Consider the following 24,004-nt stretch of genomic DNA (forward strand, 5'->3'; position numbering starts at 1 on the left):
GTGTTGTTGTGTAGGGCTGGTGTGGGCTTGGTCCTGACCTGTGTTGTTGTGTAGGGCTGGTGTGGGCTTGGTCCTGACCTGTGTTGTGTAGGGCTGGTGTGGGCTTGGTCCTGACCTGTGTGTTGTTGTGTAGGGCTGGTGTGGGCTTGATCCTGACCTGTGTGTTGTGTAGGGCTAGTGTGGGCTTGGTCCTGACCTGTGTTGTGTAGGGCTGGTGTGGGCTTGGTCCTGACCTGTGTTGTGTAGGGCTGGTGTGGGCTTGGTCCTGACCTGTGTTGTTGTGTAGGGCTGGTGTGGGCTTGGTCCTGACCTGTGTGTTGTTGTGTAGGGCTGGTGTGGGCTTGGTCCTGACCTGTGTGTTGTGTAGGGCTGGTGTGGGCTTGGTCCTGACCTGTGTGTTGTGTAGGGCTGGTGTGGGCTTGGTCCTGACCTGTGTTGTGTAGGGCTGGCGTGAGCTTGGTCCTGACCTGTGTGTTGTGTAGGGCTGGTGTGGGCTTGGTCCTGACCTGTGTTGTTGTGTAGGGCTGGTGTGGGCTTGGTCCTGACCTGTGTGTTGTGTAGGGCAGGTGTGGGCTTGGTCCTGACCTGTGTGTTGTGTAGGGCTGGTGTGGGCTTGGTCTTAACCTGTGTGTTGTTGTGTAGGGCTGGTGTGGGCTTGGTCCTGACCTGTGTTGTTGTGTAAGGCTGGTGTGGGCTTGGTCCTGACCTGTGTGTTGTGTAGGGCTGGTGTGGGCTTGGTCCTGACCTGTGTTGTGTAGGGCTGGCGTGGGCTTGGTCCTGACCTGTGTGTTGTGTTGGGCTGGTGTGGGCTTGGTCCTGACCTGTGTTGTTGTGTAGGGCTGGTGTGGGCTTGGTCCTGAAATGTGTTGTGTAGGGCTGGTGTGGGCTTGGTCCTGACCTGTGTGTTGTGTAGGGCAGGTGTGGGCTTGGTCCTGACCTGTGTGTTGTGTAGGGCTGGTGTGGGCTTGGTATTAACCTGTGTGTTGTTGTGTAGGGCTGGTGTGGGCTTGGTCCTGACCTGTGTGTTGTGTAGGGCTGGTGTGGGCTTGGTCCTGACCTGTGTTGTTGTGTAAGGCTGGTGTGGGCTTGGTCCTGACCTGTGTGTTGTGTAGGGCTGGTGTGGGCTTGGTCCTGACCTGTGTTGTGTAAGGCTGGTGTGGGCTTGGTCCTGACCTGTGTGTTGTTGTGTAGGGCTGGTTTGGGCTTGGTCCTGACCTGTGTTGTTGTGTATGGCTGGTGTGGGCTTGGTCCTGACCTGTGTTGTGTAGGGCTGGTGTGGGCTTGGTCCTGACCTGTGTGTTGTGTAGGGCTGGTGTGGGCTTGGTCCTGACCTGTGTTGTGTAGGACTGGTGTGGGCTTGGTCCTGACCTGTATGTTGTTGTGTAGGGCTGGTGTGGGCTTGGTCCTGACCTGTGTGTTGGTGTGTAGGGCTGGTGTGGGCTTGGTCCTGACCTGTGTTGTGTAGGGCTGGTGTGGGCTTGGTCCTGACCTGTGTTGAGTAGGGCTGGTGTGGGCTTGGTCCTGACCTGTGTTGTGTAGGGCTGGTGTGGGCTTGGTCCTGACCTGTGTGTTGTGTAGGGCTGGTGTGGGCTTGGTCCTGACCTGTATGTTGTGTAGGGCTGGTGTGGGCTTGGTCCTGACCTGTGTGTTGTGTAGGGCTGGTGTGGGCTTGGTCCTGACCTGTGTTGTTGTGTAGGGCTGGTGTGGGCTTGGTCCTGACCTGTGTTGTTGTGTATGGCTGATGTGGGCTTGGTCCTGACCTGTGTGTTGTTGTGTAGGGCTGGTGTGGGCTTGGTCCTGACCTGTGTTGTTGTGTAGGGCTGGTGTGGGCTTGGTCCTGACCTGTGTTGTGTAGGGCTGGTGTGGGCTTGGTCCTGACCTGTGTTGTGTAGGGCTGGTGTGGGCTTGGTCCTGACCTGTGTTGTTGTGTAGGGCTGGTGTGGGCTTGGTCCTGACCTGTGTTGTTGTGTATGGCTGATGTGGGCTTGGTCCTGACCTGTGTGTTGTTGTGTAGGGCTGGTGTGGGCTTGGTCCTGACCTGTGTGTTGTTGTGTAGGGTTGGTGTGGGCTTGGTCCTGACCTGTGTGTTGTGTAGGGCTGGTGTGGGCTTGGTCCTGACCTGTGTTGTGTAGGGCTGGTGTGGGCTTGGTCCTGACCTGTGTGTTGTTGTGTAGGGCTGGTGTGGGCTTGGTCCTGACCTGTGTGTTGTTGTGTAGGGCTGGTGTGGGCTTGGTCCTGACCTGTGTGTGTGTAGGGCTGGTGTGGGCTTGGTCCTGACCTGTGTGTTGTTGTGTAGGGCTGGTGTGGGCTTGGTCCTGACCTGTATATTGTTGTGTAGGGCTGGTGTGGGCTTGGTCCTGACATGTGTTGTGTAGGGCTGGTGTGGGCTTGATCCTGACCTGTGTTGTGTAGGGCTTCCTACACAGGAAGAATGGATACTCCTTTAAAACTTAACTTATTTATTAAACCCTCTTAACAACCCCCATATACATTCACAACAATAACAATAATTACTTTACCACACTATCTTACGTTAACTACCTTGGTCCACATAGACAGGATACAAGGTTTACACTTGGGACAAGCTAGGGTAAAGTCTACTAGGCAAGGGACACTAGCAAGGACTCTAGGTAGCTTACTGGTACCACTGGAGCACACGTGGTTCCACTGAGACCCCTTAGAGTAACTTAGCTAAGTTACTCTAAGTTCACGACACCCGACCCGACCCGACCAGGGGTCGTGAACCGACCCCGACCCGACCGGGGGTCGTGAACCGACCCGACCGGGGGTCGTGAACCGACCCGACCCGACCGGGGGTCGTGAACCGACCCGACCCGACCGGGAGTCGTGAACCGACCCGACCCGGAGTCGTGAACCGACCCGACCCGACCGGGAGTCGTGAACCGACCCGACCCGACCAGGAGTCGTGAACCGACCCGACCCGACCCGACCCGACCGGGGGTCGTGAACCGACCCGAACCGACCCGACCGGGGGTCGTGAACCGACCCGACCGGGGGTCGTGAACCGACCCGACCCGACCAGGAGTCGTGAACCGACCCGACCGGGGGTCGTGAACCGACCCGACCCGACCCGACCGGGGGTCGCGAACCGACCCGACCGGGGGTCGCGAACCGACCCGACCGGGGGTCGTGAACCGACCCGACTGGGGGTCGCGAACCGACCCGACCGGGGGTCGCAAACCGACCCGACCGGGGGTCGTGAACCGACCCGACCGGGGGTCGTGAACCGACCCGACCGGGGGTCGTGAACCGACCCGACCGGGGGTCGTGAACCGACCCGACCGGGGGTCGTGAACCGACCCCGACCCGACCCGACCGGGGGTCGTGAACCGACCCGACCCGACTAGGAGTCGTGAACCGACCCGACCCGACCCGACCAGGGGTCGTGAACCGACCCGACCAGGAGTCGTGAACCGACCCGACCCGACCCGACCGGGGGTCGTGAACCGACCCCGACCCGACCGGGGGTCGTGAACCGACCCCGACCCGACCGGGGTCAACAGCACGGGTACCATCACCAGCCATCATATTGAGGTTAGGTTGATCAAGGAACTTACCAGTACAGGTTTTATGACCAATCAACACCCGACAACACTCGTGACACATTCTGGGCCTAGTTATAATTCACTTTTATGACCAACGAACACCAACACTAGATTGTGTGTGTGATGGCGCAACTACTCCAACATCAGATCATGTGTGTTGGAACAACTCCATCTACTACTCCAACAATCGATAGAGGTTCCAAGTTAATTAGTTTATTGAAATTGAATTTGCTGAATTCTCCTCTTGGATTTGAGACTAATTGCACAGTATTCGTTCATTTGATCATTTTGATGCATCACGTTAGTGTGATCTCTGTGTGTAATGATGTAAGGGCAAAGAGGGAGAACGGCCTATTGACATAGCTCGTGTGCAGGGGGGAGTTGTGCAAAATCCTGGTTTGTGCCTTGGAGAGGCTATGGGATCCAGCAAGTTCAGTAGAACTTCGGTTTCAACTCTTTTTTTACCCTGTCGTAGCTCAGTCGATTAAGGCAGTGTCTAGGAAGCTCCCGGATGCAGGTTCGAATCCTCGTCACGGCCCTTGTGGATTTGTTCACTAACTGCACAGGTCTATTGGCCCTGCTTGTCAGAACATTTATTACGGGGTGATAGGAGCAACATGCACAGTTTTCTAATCATTATGTTCCTAACCAGTTCATCATTGATTATAAAATAAGATCTAGAGCATTTTCTTTTCTAGTTCTATTTGCTAGTTTTAAGCAGATTTGTCACACATCCCATGAGAAGTTATTTGTGTGTGTGACTTCATTTAGTGTGTGTCCTGAGATTCTCTCTGGTATAACTGTATTTGACACATGTTCCCCCATTTTAGATGCCATAAGTTGAAATTGCCAGGGAAAGTGATGTTTGGGGCAGGGTTTGTGAGTTATTGTAAGCAATGATCTATTTTCATCAGTTAAATAAACTGATAAATAAAAATAAACAGAATAAAATCTTTAAACTACTAAAGATTTGCATGTGGTAACATACCTGTACATACAAGGACAATCACCACATTCACAATTGTTATTTACATTATCAACATTTCCACCATATTGTTTGCGGTGTTTGATCAGCTTTTATTTTCTGAATTATTTCTATGTAATTCTGTATTTGTATCTCTTAAATGATTTAGTAATTTACTATTTTACTTTTTTCCACCCTTTGTATGTACTAGTAAATCTATCTGTAAATCCAACTTTGTTTGTAACTCATCTTCTATGTGTGTACTTTTACCTGAATAAAAAATGTAAATTTGACTTTTTCAGCTGCCAACGTGACTGCTCTGGGAGATAGTGGATGTGCAGAAGGGGAACACAAGTGCAATAACAATATTTGTGTGACGTTGGCCAACCTCTGCAACGGCCGTGATGACTGTGGGGACTACTCTGATGAACACCTCTGCAGTAAGTCTTTATGGAAACTACATTAGTAATATCTTGTATTACATATTTCGAAAATGTGTGTGATATCTGATCACCCAAGCTGTAGTTCATACCGCCTAGTGGACCAGACTACCAACCACATAGTCAGATACTGGGTCTCATGTAGATTAATCTTTCTTGGGATTATCTTGAGTTGATTTGGGGACTTGGCGTCCCCGCAGCCTGGTCCTTGACCAGGCCTCCCTTTTTTTCTTTTTTCTTTTTTCCCCCAAATCCCCAGGAAGCAGCCCAAAGCAGCTGTCTAACTCCTAGTTACCTATTTACTGCTAGGTAACAGGGGCATCGTAGTGAAAGAAACTCTGTCTATTTGTTTCCTCCTCCGCCGGGGATCAAACCTCAGAACTATGAATCCAGGGCACTCTCCATTCAGCTGTCAGGCCCCTTTGATCCTGAAAGCCACGCTGTTATATAGGAAGAAAACAATCTTATTATGGTTTTCTTGTTAAATAGAAATAAAATGTCAATGGCATTATAAACTGCAGATAAAATCATAACATAAATGAGGGCACAAGAGAATCCCTATAACAAGATAGTATATTATTTACTATTATATAGCTTATATCGTTAGGCTTTATTGATGCCCTAATATAGTACTCAATATACAACTATCACATTAAATCATGATATGCCACAAAGGTGACCTCAATATAATGATTTAGCACATGTGTTCCAGAGTAGTTCTTACACATAGATGCAATTAAATTATGCGTGTTTTTTTTCCCCAAATTTATTCAGTCATATACTTTGTACATCATAGTAGATTCTGGGGTAGACTGAGTGTCTAGGGCCATTTTGTTCCACCACCCTAATATGTGAACTTGTATAACCCAACCTACACATGAACTATGAGGAAACTGGTTATGTCTTGGTCCATCCTTGATCCTTGTCAAGTCTAAACTGAAACTGCTCAGTTTGGACTTGATGAATAATTCAATTCATTGTGTCGGGAGACGGGCAGCCAGTGTATATTCAGTATATACAGTACACGTTAGGCTTATATCGTTATACAGCATAGCTTATATCGTTAGGCTATATTGATGAAGAAAAGGACCTTGGCGTCAAAATCCACCACTCGCTGAAAGTTGCACAACAAGTAGGAGCAGCAGTCAGAAAAGCTAATCAAACCCTTGAAATAATAAAGTGTACTTTTGACTTCAAAAGTCAAAAGTTCTCATTTTCAAAAAGACGTAGCTGCTCTGGAGAAATGTGCAACACCGGGCAACAAAAATCATTCCAGAGCTAAGTCATCCCACTTACCAGGAATGGTTGTGGGCCTCGGCTAACAACACTGCAAACCAGGCATGACAGTGCAGATCTTATTTAAATTTTTAAATTGCTGAACAAGTTAGAGGATGTTGATTCGAACAATTTCTTCAAAAGGTCAGATGTAACACAAAAAGAAGCAATGGTGTCAAGCTCAACAAGCCACAATGCAACACAAACAAAAAGCAATGGTGTCAAGCTCAACAAGCCATAATGTAGGACTGAGAACAGGAGGTGCTTTTTCACCCACACGGTTATAAACCCATGGAACTGCCTACCCGTCAAAGCCGTAAATGGTGTAACAAACTAGTTGTTGTAGGAATGGTCCAGAATGTTCTATCTACACATGGGAGAGTGGGAAGTGGAACCACGTGTAGGGGCCTGAGAGCACGGGACATCCCCTGGGGGGATTGGCGGTGGAAATAACTGGCGCCTTTTGTATCACAATTTTGTATAATGAATTATTCCACATTATTCAGTAATTTAGAGAAATCAGTCTTCATTCAAACTTTATAGTACAAGTATTACTGTTTATAGTATCAAGAGGATCCTAATTGTCAGGATAATGAGTTAAGTCACCATCAGTAACGTCACTAATGGGACTAGTCTCAGCCGCGCAATCATTTGGGCGATCTGAGGTCACTAGGGTCACCGAAGCTCCATATTTTTGGTATTTTCTCAAAGGTCAAATAGCCATTTTGTAATTGGAAATAGCTCTTCCCTAGAGGCTTGCATAATTAACTTCAGTTAAAAGAATTCAACCAATCTGGGTCATTCAGTACAACAGAGATTAGTTTCTCAACTTAAACCCTACGAGTAACGTAGTAAGCTCGAGACGTAAGGATACCCAGCCAGCTGGTCTGTGGAGGACAGACGGGCGGGAGGTCACAGTGTGATAATGGTCTGGTGGTGGCAGCACAAGGCGATTCTAGAGTTTTGCTAGAAGTCTATTTCACATCATAAGGGTTGTAGAATCTTAATCCGGTTAAGTGGCTTAAGACCACGTGGCGTGGGGTCGACTCAAAGTATAGCTCTGGGTTCCCTTGGTTTGAGTGAGTGAATAAAGAATACGGACAGGGTGAAGGTAAAAAGAGAGAAGTAGAGAGAGGAACCTCACCCGTGTTACAATGACAAAACTGTGTAAAGTTTTAAAATCTACCTGGAAAAGATCATTAAGGCAAATGGGGAGACCTTTGATAAGCTGCCGGCTTCCTGTCTTCATCGAGGCTACTAGGGCTAGTGGCACTCGGGTAAATCAGGTAAAAATTGGGACACCCCCCCCAGCATCGAATTACTGACACCCCCCTCCCCAAGTTGCAACCCAACAAGAAGCTGACTAACTCCTGGGTATGTATTTAGTGCTAGGTGAACAGATGTAATAGGTGATATGAAACAAACCTAACCAATTCTGTCCCGCCTGGGATTTGAACCCGGAATTCCAGATCGTGCATAGAGGACAAATCCGACTGTACTGTCTGAAACTATATTCCTAGGACAGACTGATGCGCTGCCACTTTTCTGTCATATTTACTTGAATTTACCTGAGGGCCACTGACACTAATAACCTTGACAAGGACAAGAAGCTGGTGACTTGTCGAAAGACCCCCAATTTCCCTTGATAATCTTTTCCAGTTTGATTTTGAAATTCATGTGTGTAGGGTTGGGTTATGTCTTTTAGGCCTTGTTATTGTGACTTTCTCTCAGTAATAAGTAATCATGGTTCTTGACCTTTACTTTCAGACATTAATGAATGTCAACAAACTAATCCTCGAGTCTGCGCTCATCAATGTGTGGATAAAGCAATTGGCTATGCCTGTCAGTGCAACGATGGCTATACCATCAACCCCTATGACTCCAAGCTGTGTGTGGATATTAATGAATGTGCAGACTATCCATGCCCTCACTTCTGTCATAATACTCTTGGCTCCTACAAGTGCATGTGTGCTCCTGGCTACATAGCAGAGGACAACAGCCACAAGTGTAGAGCAAACTCCAGTAAGTAATATTTGTTTTATATATATATATATACTAGTATATATATATATATATATATATATATATATATATATATATATATATATATATATATATATATATATATATATATATATATATATAATATATAATATATATATATATATATATATATATTATATTATATTATATTATATAATATAATATAATATATACACATAAACAAGAGTTCTTACATTCTTGTAAAGCCATGAGTAAGTGTAGCATTTTGGGCAGGTCCTTAATCTTAATTTTTCCCTGGAATACTGAAAATTTCCCTGAAAGTTTCACTTGAGTAATATCAAGTCACATGTATTAGTCCATCCTTCAATACTGCTACTGCTGTACTTGTATCAATTATATGCCCAAATGTGTAGAAGTGGACTGTTAGACCCCAAAAAGTTCTTAGTTTGTATTACAGTATTAAATTAGCCCAAATGGCTTTCAAAATGGAAAAGTAGTTTAAAAAATCTAACCTAGCCTGTCCAAGCAATCCTAGGCCTAATTTAGTACATATGTTGGTTCTACTAAACTTAAGAATGTGAACATTGTTGACTGTAATGGTACATTTCTGAGGGGAGCCCCAGAGGCTTCCTGGAGCTATCAGGATGATATGTGTTATATTAGTCTGGGGCATCAGTCAATTGGAGTTCAGCCTACAGGGGCGCATGAGCCAGAACCTGCCCCTCCCTCCATCAAAGAAGTAAAGGGAGCAATGGCCTATAGAAACCCCCATGGGGTTGGGGACATTCCATGTCTGCCATCGACCAGGGTTGGCACCCAGAAAGGTAAGCCTGGCCTCGGGCCGGGCTTGGGGAGTAGAAGAACTCTCAGAACCCCATCAACCAGGTATCAACCAGGTAAGCATAACAAAACAAACTCCACTAGGGAAGAAATTGTGACTGAAAACCGAACAAGGAGGCAGGACTCGCCCTACACCTTAAGGAAACGAGCAAACATCACACCTCGCCATCGCGCCGCCTGTCCATGCAACAACCCCCTCCTCTCCCTCCCCATATGCCCCCCATCGTCCCGGCTACCCAAGCCATCCAGTTTGTTGGCTGATGAGATCTGGGTCAGACGTTGACTCTGGCCTCAAAATTCTGTGCAGTTGTGTGACTTCGTGGTTTTTTCTGCTGTGTGTGAGGTGCGGTGGCCAGCTGTACTTTGGATAGTACTGGAGCTGCATGCGCTCATGGGTTCTCTTCCCTGGGCACCCTGTAAGTGCTACTCTTAGGTTCTAGGGTTCTCTTCCATAGAATTTTCGAGAACCGCTTCCGTAGGGGTCTTTGCCGCTTGGCTCTTACCCCTCCCTTGGGGACAGCTGGGGTTTTTGTGGCCTTTGTTTGGCCTTGGGTAGGAAGCAGTAACCGTTTGCTGGTAGAGGTGCAAGGTACAGTGCAGCTCGCCTACCAACACGGCAGCCGGTTTCTGTTCCTCTGAAAACGTACTTCTCTGGGGTTTTTTCTTTTATTTTTATTTTCCCCTTGCCTGGAGGGGTCTGCCTGATTTGGCTATAGGCCTGGTGTGGGGGAGTTCGGGGTTCGCGGGGCAGGCTTCTTTCCCTGCGCTCTGTCAGGTCATCTCAGAGTGGGTGTGCTTGAGCATGGTCGAAACTACCACGTCCTTCAGGTGGGTTTCCCGCCTGTTACTAGTGCCGAAACAAGACTGTGCGGATCTGCGGTTCATTCTAGACTTGTCCTGTCTGAACCCCTGGATCCCTTGGCCCTCCTGTCGGATGACCACTCTGTCTCAGGTCCCGTTTCTCTTGGATCCGGGTGCCTGGATGGTGTCCCTAGACCTCGGGGACACGTCTTGGCATGTTCCCATTTATTTGGGGTTCAGGGATTGGGTTTGCACAGTCTCCGTGGTGTAGTGGTAAGACACTCGCCTGGCGTTCCGCGAGCACTATGTCATGGGTTCGTATCCTGGCCGGGGAGGATTTACTGGGCGCAATTCCTTAACTGTAGCCTCTGCTTAACGCAACAGTAAAATGTGTACTTGGATGAAAAAACGATTCTTCGCGGCAGGGGATCGTATTCCAGGGACCTGCCCGAAACGCTATGCGTACTAGTGGCTGTACAAGAATGTAACAACTCTTGTATATATCTCAAAAAAAAAAAAAAAAAAAAAAAAGGGACCAGTTAGGTTTTTTGGTGGGGCATCAGGGCCCCCAGGTCGGCTCCTCCCAATGTCAGGACCCGGGGCAGAGCAGTCCTCCATACCCTCTACCCCTGAAGAAAAGGCAAAGCCCAGGAGAATGGCTGAAAAGAAGGGGGTAAGTCTGAGTCTTACCAGCTGATAAGACCCCAGAATCAAAGTCGAAGTGACTAACGCCCCCAGGTCCGGGTCCCTATAACCAAAGCCGGGCAGCTGCAGGGCATCAGGGTGGGAAACCAACCTAGTGTTGCAGCAACCTAAACCTGGCATCTAACACAGATGCTGCCTGTACACTAACAGTATTGTCATCAGAAAAGTACTGGAGAACAAGCGGAGAACACAACTCGCAAGACTCTGGGTCAAAGGTGTTCATCCAACAGACAGCATGACGGAGGCAAAAGAGGTGACTATCACCCTGAGACAAGGGCACACAACAACCCTCAAACCCATATGAGGTGGGCTAGAACTCGGAAAAAGCATTCACAAGTCCACCGAGCCCCGATATTGTTTTCCAGGGCCCAGCAACGAGGCGGTCTGGTCGACGACTGGGTCACGGGGTTGCTAAGCCCCGAAATCACTTCAAGGTAATCTCAAGGCAAGGTAGGCCCGTAGGCTGATTGCTACGGGAAGCCCGGGCAAGGTGTTGCTAATGGGTTTAAGACACAAAGCTAACAAGGGGGAAGATCAGAACACTGAAACCCCTGCGACGTGTACAATCATGAGGCCCTAGTAGAGGGGCCACCAAAATAATATAAGTGGAACTATTGCCATACCAGGCAGACCCTCCCACCAGGCAAGAAAAACAAAAACGAGAAAAAACCCTCAAAAGTACAATGTCCCCAGAGAAAACAGGAACCAGCCGCCATGTAGGTAGGTAGGCTGCACAACACCTTGACGCCTCAACAGCATGATACTACTCCCTACACAAGGCCAAACAAGGGCCATGAAACCCCAACTGGCCCCAAGGGCGGGGTATATGCCGAGCAGCAAAAAACCAGCGTTGAATGTAATGAAATGCCATTTTCTGGGCGAGTCCCGGAGGCTCCCCGGAACTTACTAGGCTGATATGCTAATGTCAGACTTTGGCATCAGTCATGTGTATAGAGTTCTTATGAGCCTACCAGGAACCACGAGCCAGAACCTGGCCCCCTCTAGAGAGGCAAGGGGAGCAATGGCCTATAGAAACCCCTGTATAATTGGAAACATTCTATATCTGCCATCGACCAGGTTAGGCACCCAGAAAGGTAGGCGTCTCAAAACAAACCTCTATTCTGGTGAAAATTGCAACCAAAAGCCGAACAAATGGATAAAACTCCCCAAACAAAAACGAGCAAACTAGTATGACGTCACCCGTCGTCGCTCAGCTGTCTGCGCAGCCCTCCGCCTCCCTGGGAGGGGGAAGGGGTAGCTCCAGACCTACAGTGCCGGTGATCCACTCCCCAATTCTGAAGCTGGATGTCAAAACACGTGAAAAAAAAATGCCGACCGGAGGGAGGGAGGGAGGGATGCCAGGGAGACTCTGGGACTTACCAGAAAATGGTGTTTCATTACATTCAATGCTGGTTTTCTAGGGGGAGCCTCTATGGCTCCCCAGAGCTAACTACCCACAGAGGAAAAGAATAGGGACTTAACCGGGAGGCATTTGCTGCTCACTCCTCAACCTGAAGTCAAGACAACTGGCTGCATCCGTCGACCCAAAGTGACACAGGCCCAACTGGGCCCAGGAACGTTTACAAGGTAACAAGCAGTCAGGACCCTGGTCAACTGTCAAAATCCCCGCGCCCAAATGTCAGCCCAGGACACATTGCCAAAGACGGCGGCAAGAGCCGCAAACTTGCAGACATCATGGGAACGGGGATAGACTGCAGGCTGGCTAGCCTTAATAACCCTGTGGACGACCTAGGAGACCCGCACCCTCGAACAGGGAAGAAGGGAAACAGGATCAACCCAAAGCACGTCCACGGACACAGAAGCCGTGGCGCGCAAATAACGGCAGAGAGCTGCAACCAGACACAAAACATGATGCACCTCCGGCCGAATGAACCAAGCATCAACAACCCAGGTACCCCTACGGAAAGCAGCAGTCTTTCGCCAGGAAAGAAGAAGGCTGTAGATGAACAAACCGATCACCCCGACCGAAGGAGCAGAAACCTCTGCGCCGGAGGAGAGCATGAAGCTCACCTACCTGACCCCCAGAAGCCAATGCCAATAGGAAAAAGAGCCTTCGAAAAACAATCCGGGACCGAAGGGGCCACAAGAAAACGAGGAGAAGAAAGAAAAGAGAGCACTCTGTCCAATGACCAGGACAGCTCGGGCAGCACATGAGCAGGCCGGAAGTGAAACAACGCCCAGACAGCTTGCAAAACGGCGCAAACGTGACATCAACACCGAAAGCAAGCTGAAGCAGCTCCGCCAGCGCCGCACAATACGAGACGACTGTGTTAGGCACAATGAGACGGTGCTTGAACAACCAAAAGAGAAAGGACAGCACCACAATAACAGAAAACGAAGTACAACGACAAAGATGTAAGAAGAACCGGAAGGACCACCAGGAAACTTCATACTGCCACCGAGACGAAGCCTGCAGGTGGGACACTAATAAGAAAGCCACCTGATCACCATAGAGATGATGATAAACTTGAGTAAAAAATACCATACGTGAAGACTCGAGGAGAAGATCGAACCATCCACGTGACGTACCGGTCCGATCTGCTGGAAGAGGTGGAGCCGCAGAAAAACCTCCAGGTTCGGACACTGAGCAAGCAGCGCCTGAAACCATGGCTCAGCCGGCCATCAAGAGGACAACTTTCCCCTGGCAAGTCTCCAAGCGAGTCAAGACCTAGAGCAACAGCTGAACCAGGGAAAAGGGGTACAGGAACCCCCCACCTCGACCAGCCATGCCGAAAGGTGTCAACCCCGACGGCCTCGCAGTCGGGAAAGGGCGTCACATACAGGGAAAAGCGCAGTGACCACACTGACGCGAAGAGGTCCACCTCGAGGTGTCCGAACGTCTGGCAAAGCCAACGGAAGGAGTCGGCGTCGACCGTCCATTCCGTGGAGAGGGGAACGAAACGAGACAGGCCATCGGCCAAGACGTTGGACACAACCCCGCACGTGAACTGCCAGGAAAGCCAAACCCCGATAACTCGGCAGACGAGTCATCCGAAGCGACCAGCGCCAAAGAGCCAAGGACTGCATTGAACCCCCTCAGTTCAGACAATGAACCACCTGGGAGCAGTTCGAATAGAGCCAGAGCGTCAACCCACAGGCGACTCGAATCCTCCGTAGAGCAAACCACACTGCCGCGAACTCCCGCACAGTGCTGCGGGCTCGACGGAAGGACAGACCCCACCATCCCTGGCCGGCCTAGTGAGCACTGGTCACAAAGCCCCAGTCGAGAGACGACGAGTCTGTGAACACATCGAGCGAGGGCTCAGGTAAGCGCTAAGGTACTGAACCCCGAAAAACCCGAAGAGGAAGCCGGTGACGCAGCAACCGACGCAAAGACCCTGGGGTCCAAACCCAGCGATCGCGAGAGTGGCGGAAGGGACATCCCCGAAGGAACCAGAACACCCGACGAAGCCAAACCCGACCCAACGGGTATACCAGCATAGCAAAGTTCAGGCCCCCGCACAGACCCTCGAGCAACCGCCGGGTGACCTGGGAGCCTCCCAGAAACAGGCACAAGCAAGACCGCAGCTGCAGAAGAGACTCCGGAGGAAGAGACAAGGAAGTGGTCCGAGAGTCCCACACAATGCCCAGCCAGGTCCGAACCTGGGAGGGAACCACTTGGGACTTCCTCCAGTTCACCAAGAACTCGAACTCGACGAGCTGAGAAAGAACCAGATCCCTGGCTAGCAGATAAGCGAACTGGCTGGGAGCCCAAATCAGCTAGTCGTCAAGGTAGGCCAACACCCCAACACCTAACAGATGCAGATGGGTCACCATGACCCGCGTGAGGCGCGTGAAAACGCGAGGTGCCAGGTTCAAACCGAACAGAAGACAACGAAAGCGGTAAGCACAAAGCCCCACAACAAAACCGAGCCAGTCTCTGAACCCAGGATGAATTGGGATGTGCCAATAAGTGTCACGGAGGTCCAGTGACACCATCCAAGCACCCAGCTCGAACAGGAGCCAAACCTAGGACAGTGTGGTCATCCGAAAGGAGGGGCAATGAACCCAGGGGTTCAGACGGGACATGTCCAGAATGAACCGCAGGTCCACGCAGTCCCGTTTCAGGACTGGAAACTGACGGGAAACCCACCTGAGGGATGTCGTCATTTCGACCACGCGCAGGCAAACCCACTCCAAGATGACCTGACAGAGCGCAAGGGAAGAAGCCTGCCCCGCCAGACCCGAACTCCCCCGAACCCCCCCCCCCCCCCCCCCCCCCCCCCCCCCCCCCCCCCTGCAGGAGTGGGGCCACCCAACGCCACCGGAGGCCGTGCGAAACAACCCGAAACGCAAACAAATCTTGGGACCAGGCGCGAGCGAACAGCGCAAGCCTATCCCCCATCGCCCCGTTAATGGGGCGAACCACAAAAGAGCCGGTGCCCCGGTGTACCCGACCCAGAACCTCGCACAGAGCAAACACCGCGCCGACCAGATGAAGGAGGATCCGAAGGAGGAGCCGAACCTGAACCTGACACCAGTGGCCTACCACGACGAGAGGAACCCCGAGCCTTGGCACGACCCTTTCGGGAAGGTCCACCACGGGTCCCCCGGAGAACCAGCAAGTCCAACATAGAACGGCTAGAAGCCAAAGCAGCCTGAATATACTGCACAATGGCGGAAGTCTCGAACAAAAGAGAGCAAAAAAGGGAAAGACATCCTAAGAACCAAGGCCTAAGTGGATTCCACAGGGGAGGCAAGCACCGCCCGCCGACACACGAGCCGGGAGGCATAAAACAGAGCCACCGCATCCCGCAAGATTGGCGCGAAAGGTTTCAGCAAGGCAGCCGACGAGCGAGTCTCCGAGGCCAAGGTGCCAGACCCAGGAACAGTCCCAAGCACCCCCACATCATCCGTGAGCCAGTCAGAAGACAGCTCCAAGAAGGAAAAGAAGCACAAGGCCGCAACCAAAAGCCCTGAGTGTGCAAGTCCTCCTCCACCTGTGCCGCCGAAAGGGAGGGAACCTGCACATGGAGCTGAATGACACCAACATCCCAGGGAAGGGCAGGTGCAAACAAGCACTCATTGAGGTGCTCAAGGTCGCCCCTCCAGGAAAATCTGAAGCACTGTCGAAGACCCCCACCACTAAAGCGCGCGGGAATGGTAGAAGGAGTGCCAAGCTTCCAAGGTAAAGACAGGATAGTCTGCCAGCCAGGATGACTCCGGAACCTCGTAACGGAGCCAGAAAGGGAACGAAGTCCCAGACCTGAAAGATGAGGGATCCATTGCCGAAGCACAATCCGGGTCATGCAGGTGGTTTGCCGCAAGGGCCGCCTGCACCGCAGCAGGTTGGATGCAATAAGCCGAAAACCTCCAGAATGACGGAACCGAAGCCCCCGGGGAAACACGGAACAGAACCAGGGGAGGGGCAGACACCAAGTCCAACTCGTATGCAGAGGGGGGAAAAGAAAACCTCACTCCTTGTAACAGTAAGCCCTGCTCAGAGGGTAGAAAAACCCAGGCAGGGTCTAGCGGGGCCCAAGGCCCCCAAGTCAGCCCCTCCCAAGCCCCAGGGTCCTCCTCCGCAGGACCCGGGACCGAGTCCTCCCCCCAAGTACCGACCCCACTAGACAAGGCCAGCGCAGCCGTAGAAGCCGGATAGAATAAAGCCCACTGGTCAGACCCAGAGGCTTCGGCCAGGGGAGGAGACTCGAATGCCTCCGTCGCCACACTGGAAGGGGCATTTCCCGAGGCTGACAGTCTCTCAAGGCCAACTAACCCCTGCCCCGACTCCGAAACCCTCAGACGTTTCGTTGCCAGAAGCAGGGAAGGGGAAGGGGGACCAGAATGAACAACAGGAGGGGAAGGACCAGGAGGTGCGGACTGAACCAGGGTCGAAGCGATCCCCCCCTCCCCAAGTCCGGGTCCCTATAAGCAGAATGGGGCAGCCCCGGAGCATCCGGGTGAGCAACCAACCGAGCACGTTGCAACAACCAAAACCTAGAATGCAACACCTGTGCAGTCTGTACCTGAAGATGATTATCCATAAATTGGGTAAATTGAGTCACCAGCAAGCAACAATACTCACAGGACTCAGGGTCTAAAGTGTCACCGACCCAACAGGCTGCATGACGGAGGCAAAAACAGTGAGGGTCGCCCTGAGACAAGGGGACCGAACAACTCTCAAACTCGCATGAAGCGAGGGGGGGACCCTGGTGGTCACATCCCTCGGACTCCACGCTCCCTAGGGGATTCCCAGGGTCCTGAGCGTTTATTTGAAGAGGACTCTCGCTCAGGTAAACCCAGGCAGGCTACTGCTAACTGGCACCCAAAACTATCAAGCAAACTGTCTAAAGCTGAACCCCAGGAATGTGTACACTCACGGGGACCAAGCAGGGGGCACCACTAACTATCAGGGTGAGGCCAAACACCAATGGCAATTAGTGCAGAAGCCCCCACCAAGGCAAAAAACAAAAAGAAAAACAAAACCCCGCAAGAGGGCAACGTACTCCAAGGAACAGAGCCGGTCGCTGTGATAGGTGACAACTAGCTGCACAGCAACCTGTGCCCCTTACCAGTGCGAAAACTGCCTCTTACCCTAAGGTAAACTAGGAAGACAAAACACCCAAATACCCAAAGGGCGGTCGAGAAACCGAGCAGTAAAACGGACACGCAGAGGCAGACCCCGAGGAACTTATGGAAGGTAACCCCAAGCTTCAAGGGCATTACTTACAAGGCACCTAGGGAAGGGAACGGAACCCTAGGTGCATGCAGCATGAGTACTGAGGAATAATTTCTGGCTCTCGCACCCCTGGAGAACAGCAACCACACACAAGGCACAGCGCCGCAAATATACTGGAGCAGAGCACACAACCGAGCTGATAGCATCAGCCTCAAGAACTGGGGTGTGGATCGCCTGTGCGGTAGGTCTGGTGTTACCCCTTACCCCTCCCGGGGAGGCGGGGCTGGTCAGACATTGGTGCGACGACAGGTGACGTTATACTAGTTTGCTCGTTTTTGTTTGGGGGAGTTCTATCCACTCGTTCGGCTTTTGGTTGCAATTTTCACCAGAATAGGGGTTTGTTTTGGGACGCCTACTTTTCTGGGTGCCTAACCCGGTCGATGGCAGACATAAAATGCTTCCAATTATAGTTTCTATAGGGTTTCTATAGACCACTGCTCCCCTTGCTTCTCTAGAGGGGGCCAGGTTCTGGTTCGTGGTCCCTGGTAGGCCCATAAGAGCTCCATACACATGACTGATGCCAAAGTCTGACATTAGCATATCAGCCTAGTAAGCTCCAGGGAGCCGTAGGGGCTTCCCCCAGAAACCACTATGAAAATGGTTTTCCTGAATGCACCAGGGAAAGGAACCCTAACACGCAAGGGCAGTATTCACAGGGCGCCTAGGGAAGGATGCTCCTAAAAGCATGCAGCCCCCGGCACTGATGAGGACATATTGCCACCACACACACCACTTCTGCAGAGGTTGCCATGAAGGCAAAACACCGCCTTGGAAATCGAGGCCAGAGAAGACATCCGACCCAGACCACATTAGTGAACGAACTGAAGTGCTAGGTAGCCGGCGAGGGGAGGTTCGTGGCTCCCCCTCTCCCCTCTCGGGGAGGGTGGTGGAGTGTGGTGTTTGCTTGCTTCCTTGTTTCCTTGGAAATGGTGCGAATTCTGCCTCTCTTTGGTTTTTAACACTTTGGCGTACCCCGCGCGCCACCCCTCAACTGTGCGATATGGGACCCAGGGTGTCACGGGAGCGCGCGTAAATTCTGAAAATTGTATACTTTCTTCAACTTTGTCACCTTAATTCTCGTCCTATGAGATTAAATTTTGTATCATTGTGTTCGCAATAGAATTCTCTACAGCACTAAATGCATATAAACTCCAAAAGCCCGGCTAATTACCCACAGCAAACAGAAAAAGTGCGAACGAGTTACCCAGGAGCGCGCAAACGCAATAAAATGTTTTCACTATTTTCACTCTGGTCACCTCAATTTTCGTCCTAGGTCTTTCATTTTGGTCTCAATGGGTTCGCAATAGAATTCTCTAGAGGAACATTGGCATATATAATAAAAAACCTGGTCACGCTCCAACCGCCGACGAGTTGAAGACGGGCCATGCGTTAGCCGCAAGTGAGCGATCAGACGCCTTCCAGCTACACTCCCAATTCCCGCCCTTTTCAAGCCTTTCTTTCGCAATTTTCTTCCTGGAAGGGCCTTGTTCATGATCACTATCCATCGTGGAGTAAGCGTAGATAGTTTCTAAAGCTGTTGTGACTCCACTGTTGTGACATTGGTCACAACAGTGGAGCGAAAACAATGGGCCCACGGTGTGTGCCAAGCCGCCTGAGGGCCACGAGGCTCAACAAAGAAAATGGGAAGACATCGGCGCGCATTTTAAAACCAGTCCCCCAAAAATCAGATAAAAACCTGATTTTTGGCGATTATTTAAAGTGTATGACGCAATGCTGCGTCATGCCCGGGCGAAAGTGTTAATTGTAATGTTCTTACCATGTGAGGTTTGTTTTGTTATGCCTACCTTTCTGGGTGCCTAACCCCGGTCGATGGCAGATAAGGAAACCCCCAATCACGGGAGTTTTCCAGGGCATTCTCCCTGAATCTCTGAGGGGAGCCAGGTTCTGGCTCGTGGTCCCCAATAGGCTGAATTCCATAGACTAATGCCCCGGTCTAATACAGTATATCACACATAACCCCAATAGCTCCAGGGAGCCATAGGGGCTCCCCACAGAAAGTAGCTGTAAGTGGTATCATTTTATAAGGATGGGGTTGTTATAAATACTGTGTATTGTTTTCCTTGAATATTTTATGATAGTATCCATGTGTCTTGCATAGACTAACAAACTTTAAACATTACTTTTTGCCTAAGTTATGTTTATTGCTTTATGGTGCTATATAATGCTGTTAAAAATATGCATGTAAAATATAGTCATATTTACACATCTTTATATTTACAGCGGTTAAACCTAAACTCATATTTACAAATCGCTATTATATTCGAGAAGTAAATATTGATGGAACAAACAGCAGGTTGCTGGTTGCAAACCTCACTAATGCTGTTGGACTTGATTATGATTTTGTCGAGAGCTGCATATATTGGTCAGACGTAACCCACCTCTCGTCGTCAGTGAAAAAGATGTGTAATAACAGCCAGCCAATGGTAAGATTTATAATCATTAATAAGTATTAATTATTATTATGGCTCATAATTAAATTGACATTCCTTTTTGTAGTACTTCCAAGCAGTTTAGAGTCCATCATTATAATACTCCTGTGCATGATATATTTATTTACATATATAAAACGCTGAACTGTAATGCCAATCCTGACCTCAAAAGCTTCATTGAAGGTTGTAACAGAACCCATGAGCACCACACCAGAAACAAATACCGTTTTGATATTCCAAGAGTACGACTTAATCAAACTAGAAATGCTCTACAAATCAAGGGACCCAGAATGTGGAATGATCTTCCCAATCATGTTAGACTGTACCTCTCTCAACCAGTTTAAGATAAAAACTAAGCACTACCTAATAAATTCCCTGTAACCTACCTTACCCCTATATTGTCAACCCTTGTCTTTTTTAAACAACGCTGTTTGTCGACCTAATTGTATTTGTGCTGCTTTTTCTGCCATGTTCCCCCCTTTTTTTATTTTTTTTTTTATTTGTTCTCAACACATTTTATACTTTAATCTCAATTAGTATTAAGTTTTAATGTTTTTCCTGCCCGAAACGCTTTGCATAATAGTGACTTTAGGCATTGTATGTACTATCTCTATCTATAAACCTATCAATTTTTGTATAACCTCTTGTATGTATGTACTTTACCTGAATAAACATTTATTTTTATTTTTTTATTGAAATATGTTTATAGCCTTTGGAAGAATAATCACCTGGAGAGGTAGAAATACAAACACAGTTAAAAGTAAAGGACTATAAGGTACATTATGGGTGATACTGAGGGCACTGATGACTGTATGCTAACAACTCTTGCCCTATATCCAGTGGGTGATGGGTCGCCATGGGTGGTGGGTCGCCATGGGTGACCCATATAAGTGAGAAATGGGAAATAATGAGATAATAATGGAAATGGAGTAATGGTTCACTTTATAGTTGTCATAGTTGGACATGAAGCCTGGGATGTAACCCACAACAGTTTACTAACTCCCATGTAGGTAAAGTAAGTAAACAAAGGCATCAGGTGAAAGGAAATGTGCTCCATCTCTTTACTGCCTGGGAATCTATCCCAGGGTCCTCAATTGTGAGTTGAAGATGTAGACCACTACACTACTGTTTCACTGACCAGGCAATCGGGCTGCAAGAGTAGAACAATTTGGCAAATTGTTTAGATATTTCACGCACACTTCATGCATAAGAGGAAGGAAGGTTGTGTTATTCACACATACATACACAGGACACTACTGTGTCTGACACAACACACACAGAGATCACACTAACGTGATGCATCAAATGAACACATGCATTCATTATTGTTCATTTGATGCATCACATTAGTGTGATCTCTGTGTGTGATGATGTAAGGGCGAAGAGGGAGAACGGCCTATTGACATAGCTCGGGTGCAGGGGAGGGGGGGTTGTGTAAAAGCCTGGTTTGTGCCTCAGAGAGGCTACGGGATCCAGTAAGTTCAGTAGAACTTCGGTTTCAACCCTTTTAACCCTGTCGTAGCTCAGTCGATTAAGGCAGTGTCTGGGATGCTCCCGGACGCATGTTCGAATCCTCGTCACGGCCCTTGTGGATTTGTTCACTACTGTGTCTGGTCTGAATACGCTGCAGTCATGTACATATCAGTATTTACATATGAGAACGTTCAAGGATGCAGGTTAGGTTCCATTATATTTCCTAATGGATGAAAGTGTCAGACCACGGAGGAAGAATTGACACAGGAATTTCCTTAAGAAGTTTCGTATTTAATAATACATCTTTAGAAGGGTGAGTTACAAGTACAAAGGTTTGGACATATATAGGCAGGAGAGAGGTGAAGTGAAGTGAGGTACAATGATAAAAATATGACTAGGATTGGGTGGGTATGAATAGGAGCTGCATTCTATGGGCCAATAGGCCCATATATGGATAATAATAGTATAAGATAGATAATATTAACAATGAATTAGTGAGACAAATGTGTATCAATGATCCTACTCAAATCACCCTTTAACTGATCTATCAAAAATGGATCCAAATTATATAAACTACTGGTAATGTTCAACTGTTTCTAATTAATATATCATCCTCATGTGACTTCATTATGCAGTATTTACATGCATTCATTATTTGTGTATTTGTCTGAACTGTATTTAACTTATTTTTAATGTGATCAAAGGTGCTGCATTCGGCTGTACAGAGTCCTGATGGCATCGCCCTCGACTGGGTTGGACGTAACCTGTATTGGTGTGACAAGGGCAAAGACACCATTGAGGTGTCCAAATTAGATGGTCGGTTCAGGAAGGTCCTCATCAACAAAGGATTACAGGATCCACGAGCCATCGTTCTTGACCCTTTTCATGGGTTAGTATTGATACTCTATGCACTATTTTACGTATAAAATAATCCCCGGTGTCTGGGATTGAGTCAACATAGACCACTGTGCTATAGGACCCATTAACCTGTACACTGCTCCAATCACTTATCTGGAATTATCCTCTCTACTCTAATCACCATGTCATAATTTTTTTCATTTCATTTGTGAACAGTTTGGAGTCATGTACTCCACTTAATGGTTAATATTATATATTGTATGCATTATTAATCAATTTAAATGTTTTTTTGTTTTGTCAATTATTTGTAGTCCATTACTGTGTTTATGGGTATTGAGGTTCAGTTTATGGCCACTTTGCTAATTATTAAGTTACAAGTCTGATTCCTCCCCGACCTCTTGGACACAGCACATCACATCACCACCACCACAACACAAACATGTTACCACTCTTTGGGGTTACCACTCTGCAAGGTTGGCTAACATCAGAACTGCCTTCAGGAACCTGTGTAAGAAATCTTCCAGAACTTGTATACCACATATGTAATGCTAATCCTAGAGTATGTGGCCCCAGAATAGAGTCCATACGTTGTCAAGCACAAGATGAAGCTGGAAAAAGTTCAGAGGTATGCCACTAGGCTAGTCCCAGAACTAAGAGGCATGAGTTACGAGGACAGGCTGCGTGAACTGCACTTCACGTCGTTGGAAGGCAGAAGAGTTCGGGGAGACATGATCACCACATACAGAATTCTCATGGGAATTGACAAGATAGACAAGGATGGATTATTTAATTGGTACATGCACAAGGGGACACAGGTGGAAGCTGAGTACCCAGATGTGCAACAGAGACAATAGAGATACATTTTTCAGTGTGAGAGTAGTTAGTAAATAGAATGCACTAGGAAGTGATATGGTGGAGGCTGACTCCATACTTAGTTTCATATGTAGATATGATAGAGCTCGAGAAGCTCAGGAATCTTTACACCAGTAGATTGACTGTTGAGGGGTGGGGACCATAGAGCCAGAGCTCAACCCCCACAAGCACAACTAGGTGAGTACTCACATGTGTCACTTGTCATTCCTCCCAGACCTCATGGACGCAGCACACCACCACAACACCACGAACATATAACCACTTATACATCTATCACTCGTGTAATTCTGGGAAAAGTGACTTTTTCCATGATTATAACTTTAATATGTTTGTGTGCCTTTGTTCTTGGCCTTAATGGTCATGACACTAACATTTACTGTATTATTGTATTTCTTTATTATTGTATTCATCAAAATATTTTGTATGTACAGTAATTGTTTTTTCCCATCAGCAATATGTATTGGACAGACTGGGGAAATCAGCCCCATATAGGGAAGGCCGGAATGGATGGTTCATCACAGAAAATAATTGTGAATTCATCTCTGGGATGGCCCAATGCTCTCACAATCTCATACGTGACGAATGAACTCTTCTGGGCTGATGCCCACCAAGATTATATAGCTCACTCTGATCTTGACGGCAACAACATTCGGATCATAAGAAACAGAGGTAAATTGCGTGATTTATTATACTGGTATTCAGAGAATAAGTAACAGTAATGTGGAGGAAGCAAATAATCCAACACATACTTAGTGTAATTACACATAGATAATTACACTTAATTAATTACACACACATAGAAGTAAAATAATGTTAAATGACAACTTTCAGTCCATCCTGAACCCATATAAAGTGGAGACAAAATGGTATTTGGTATTGTTGAGATTGTTGTCAACATACAACAATCATATGTTATTTTTGAGTACAAAAATGTATGAGTAATGTGTGTATGATGAATGTTAATTTACATTTGCCTAGCATAAATGTTGCATAACTTTAGAGTAGATACTAAATGTCTTGGTGGGAGCATTCTTTATACTAGATTTAACTTT

The 24,004-nt window shown here is 48.4% G+C and overlaps 1 protein-coding gene across 1 annotated transcript in view; it reads left to right on the forward strand.

The window, feature by feature from the left end:
* Window positions 1-24,004, forward strand: part of LRP1 (LDL receptor protein 1) — a 704,914-nt gene that overhangs the window by 534,741 nt on the left and 146,169 nt on the right. Inside the window, exons 45-49 of the mRNA XM_069324493.1 lie at window positions 4,833-4,970; window positions 8,013-8,267; window positions 19,540-19,742; window positions 21,926-22,110; window positions 23,404-23,621. Coding sequence (XP_069180594.1) covers window positions 4,833-4,970; window positions 8,013-8,267; window positions 19,540-19,742; window positions 21,926-22,110; window positions 23,404-23,621 — 999 coding nt within the window. The remainder of the gene's footprint in view (window positions 1-4,832; window positions 4,971-8,012; window positions 8,268-19,539; window positions 19,743-21,925; window positions 22,111-23,403; window positions 23,622-24,004) is intronic.

Source organism: Procambarus clarkii, chromosome 14 (genome assembly GCF_040958095.1).
Source record: "Procambarus clarkii isolate CNS0578487 chromosome 14, FALCON_Pclarkii_2.0, whole genome shotgun sequence".
In the NCBI taxonomy this organism is placed as follows: domain Eukaryota; kingdom Metazoa; phylum Arthropoda; class Malacostraca; order Decapoda; family Cambaridae; genus Procambarus; species Procambarus clarkii.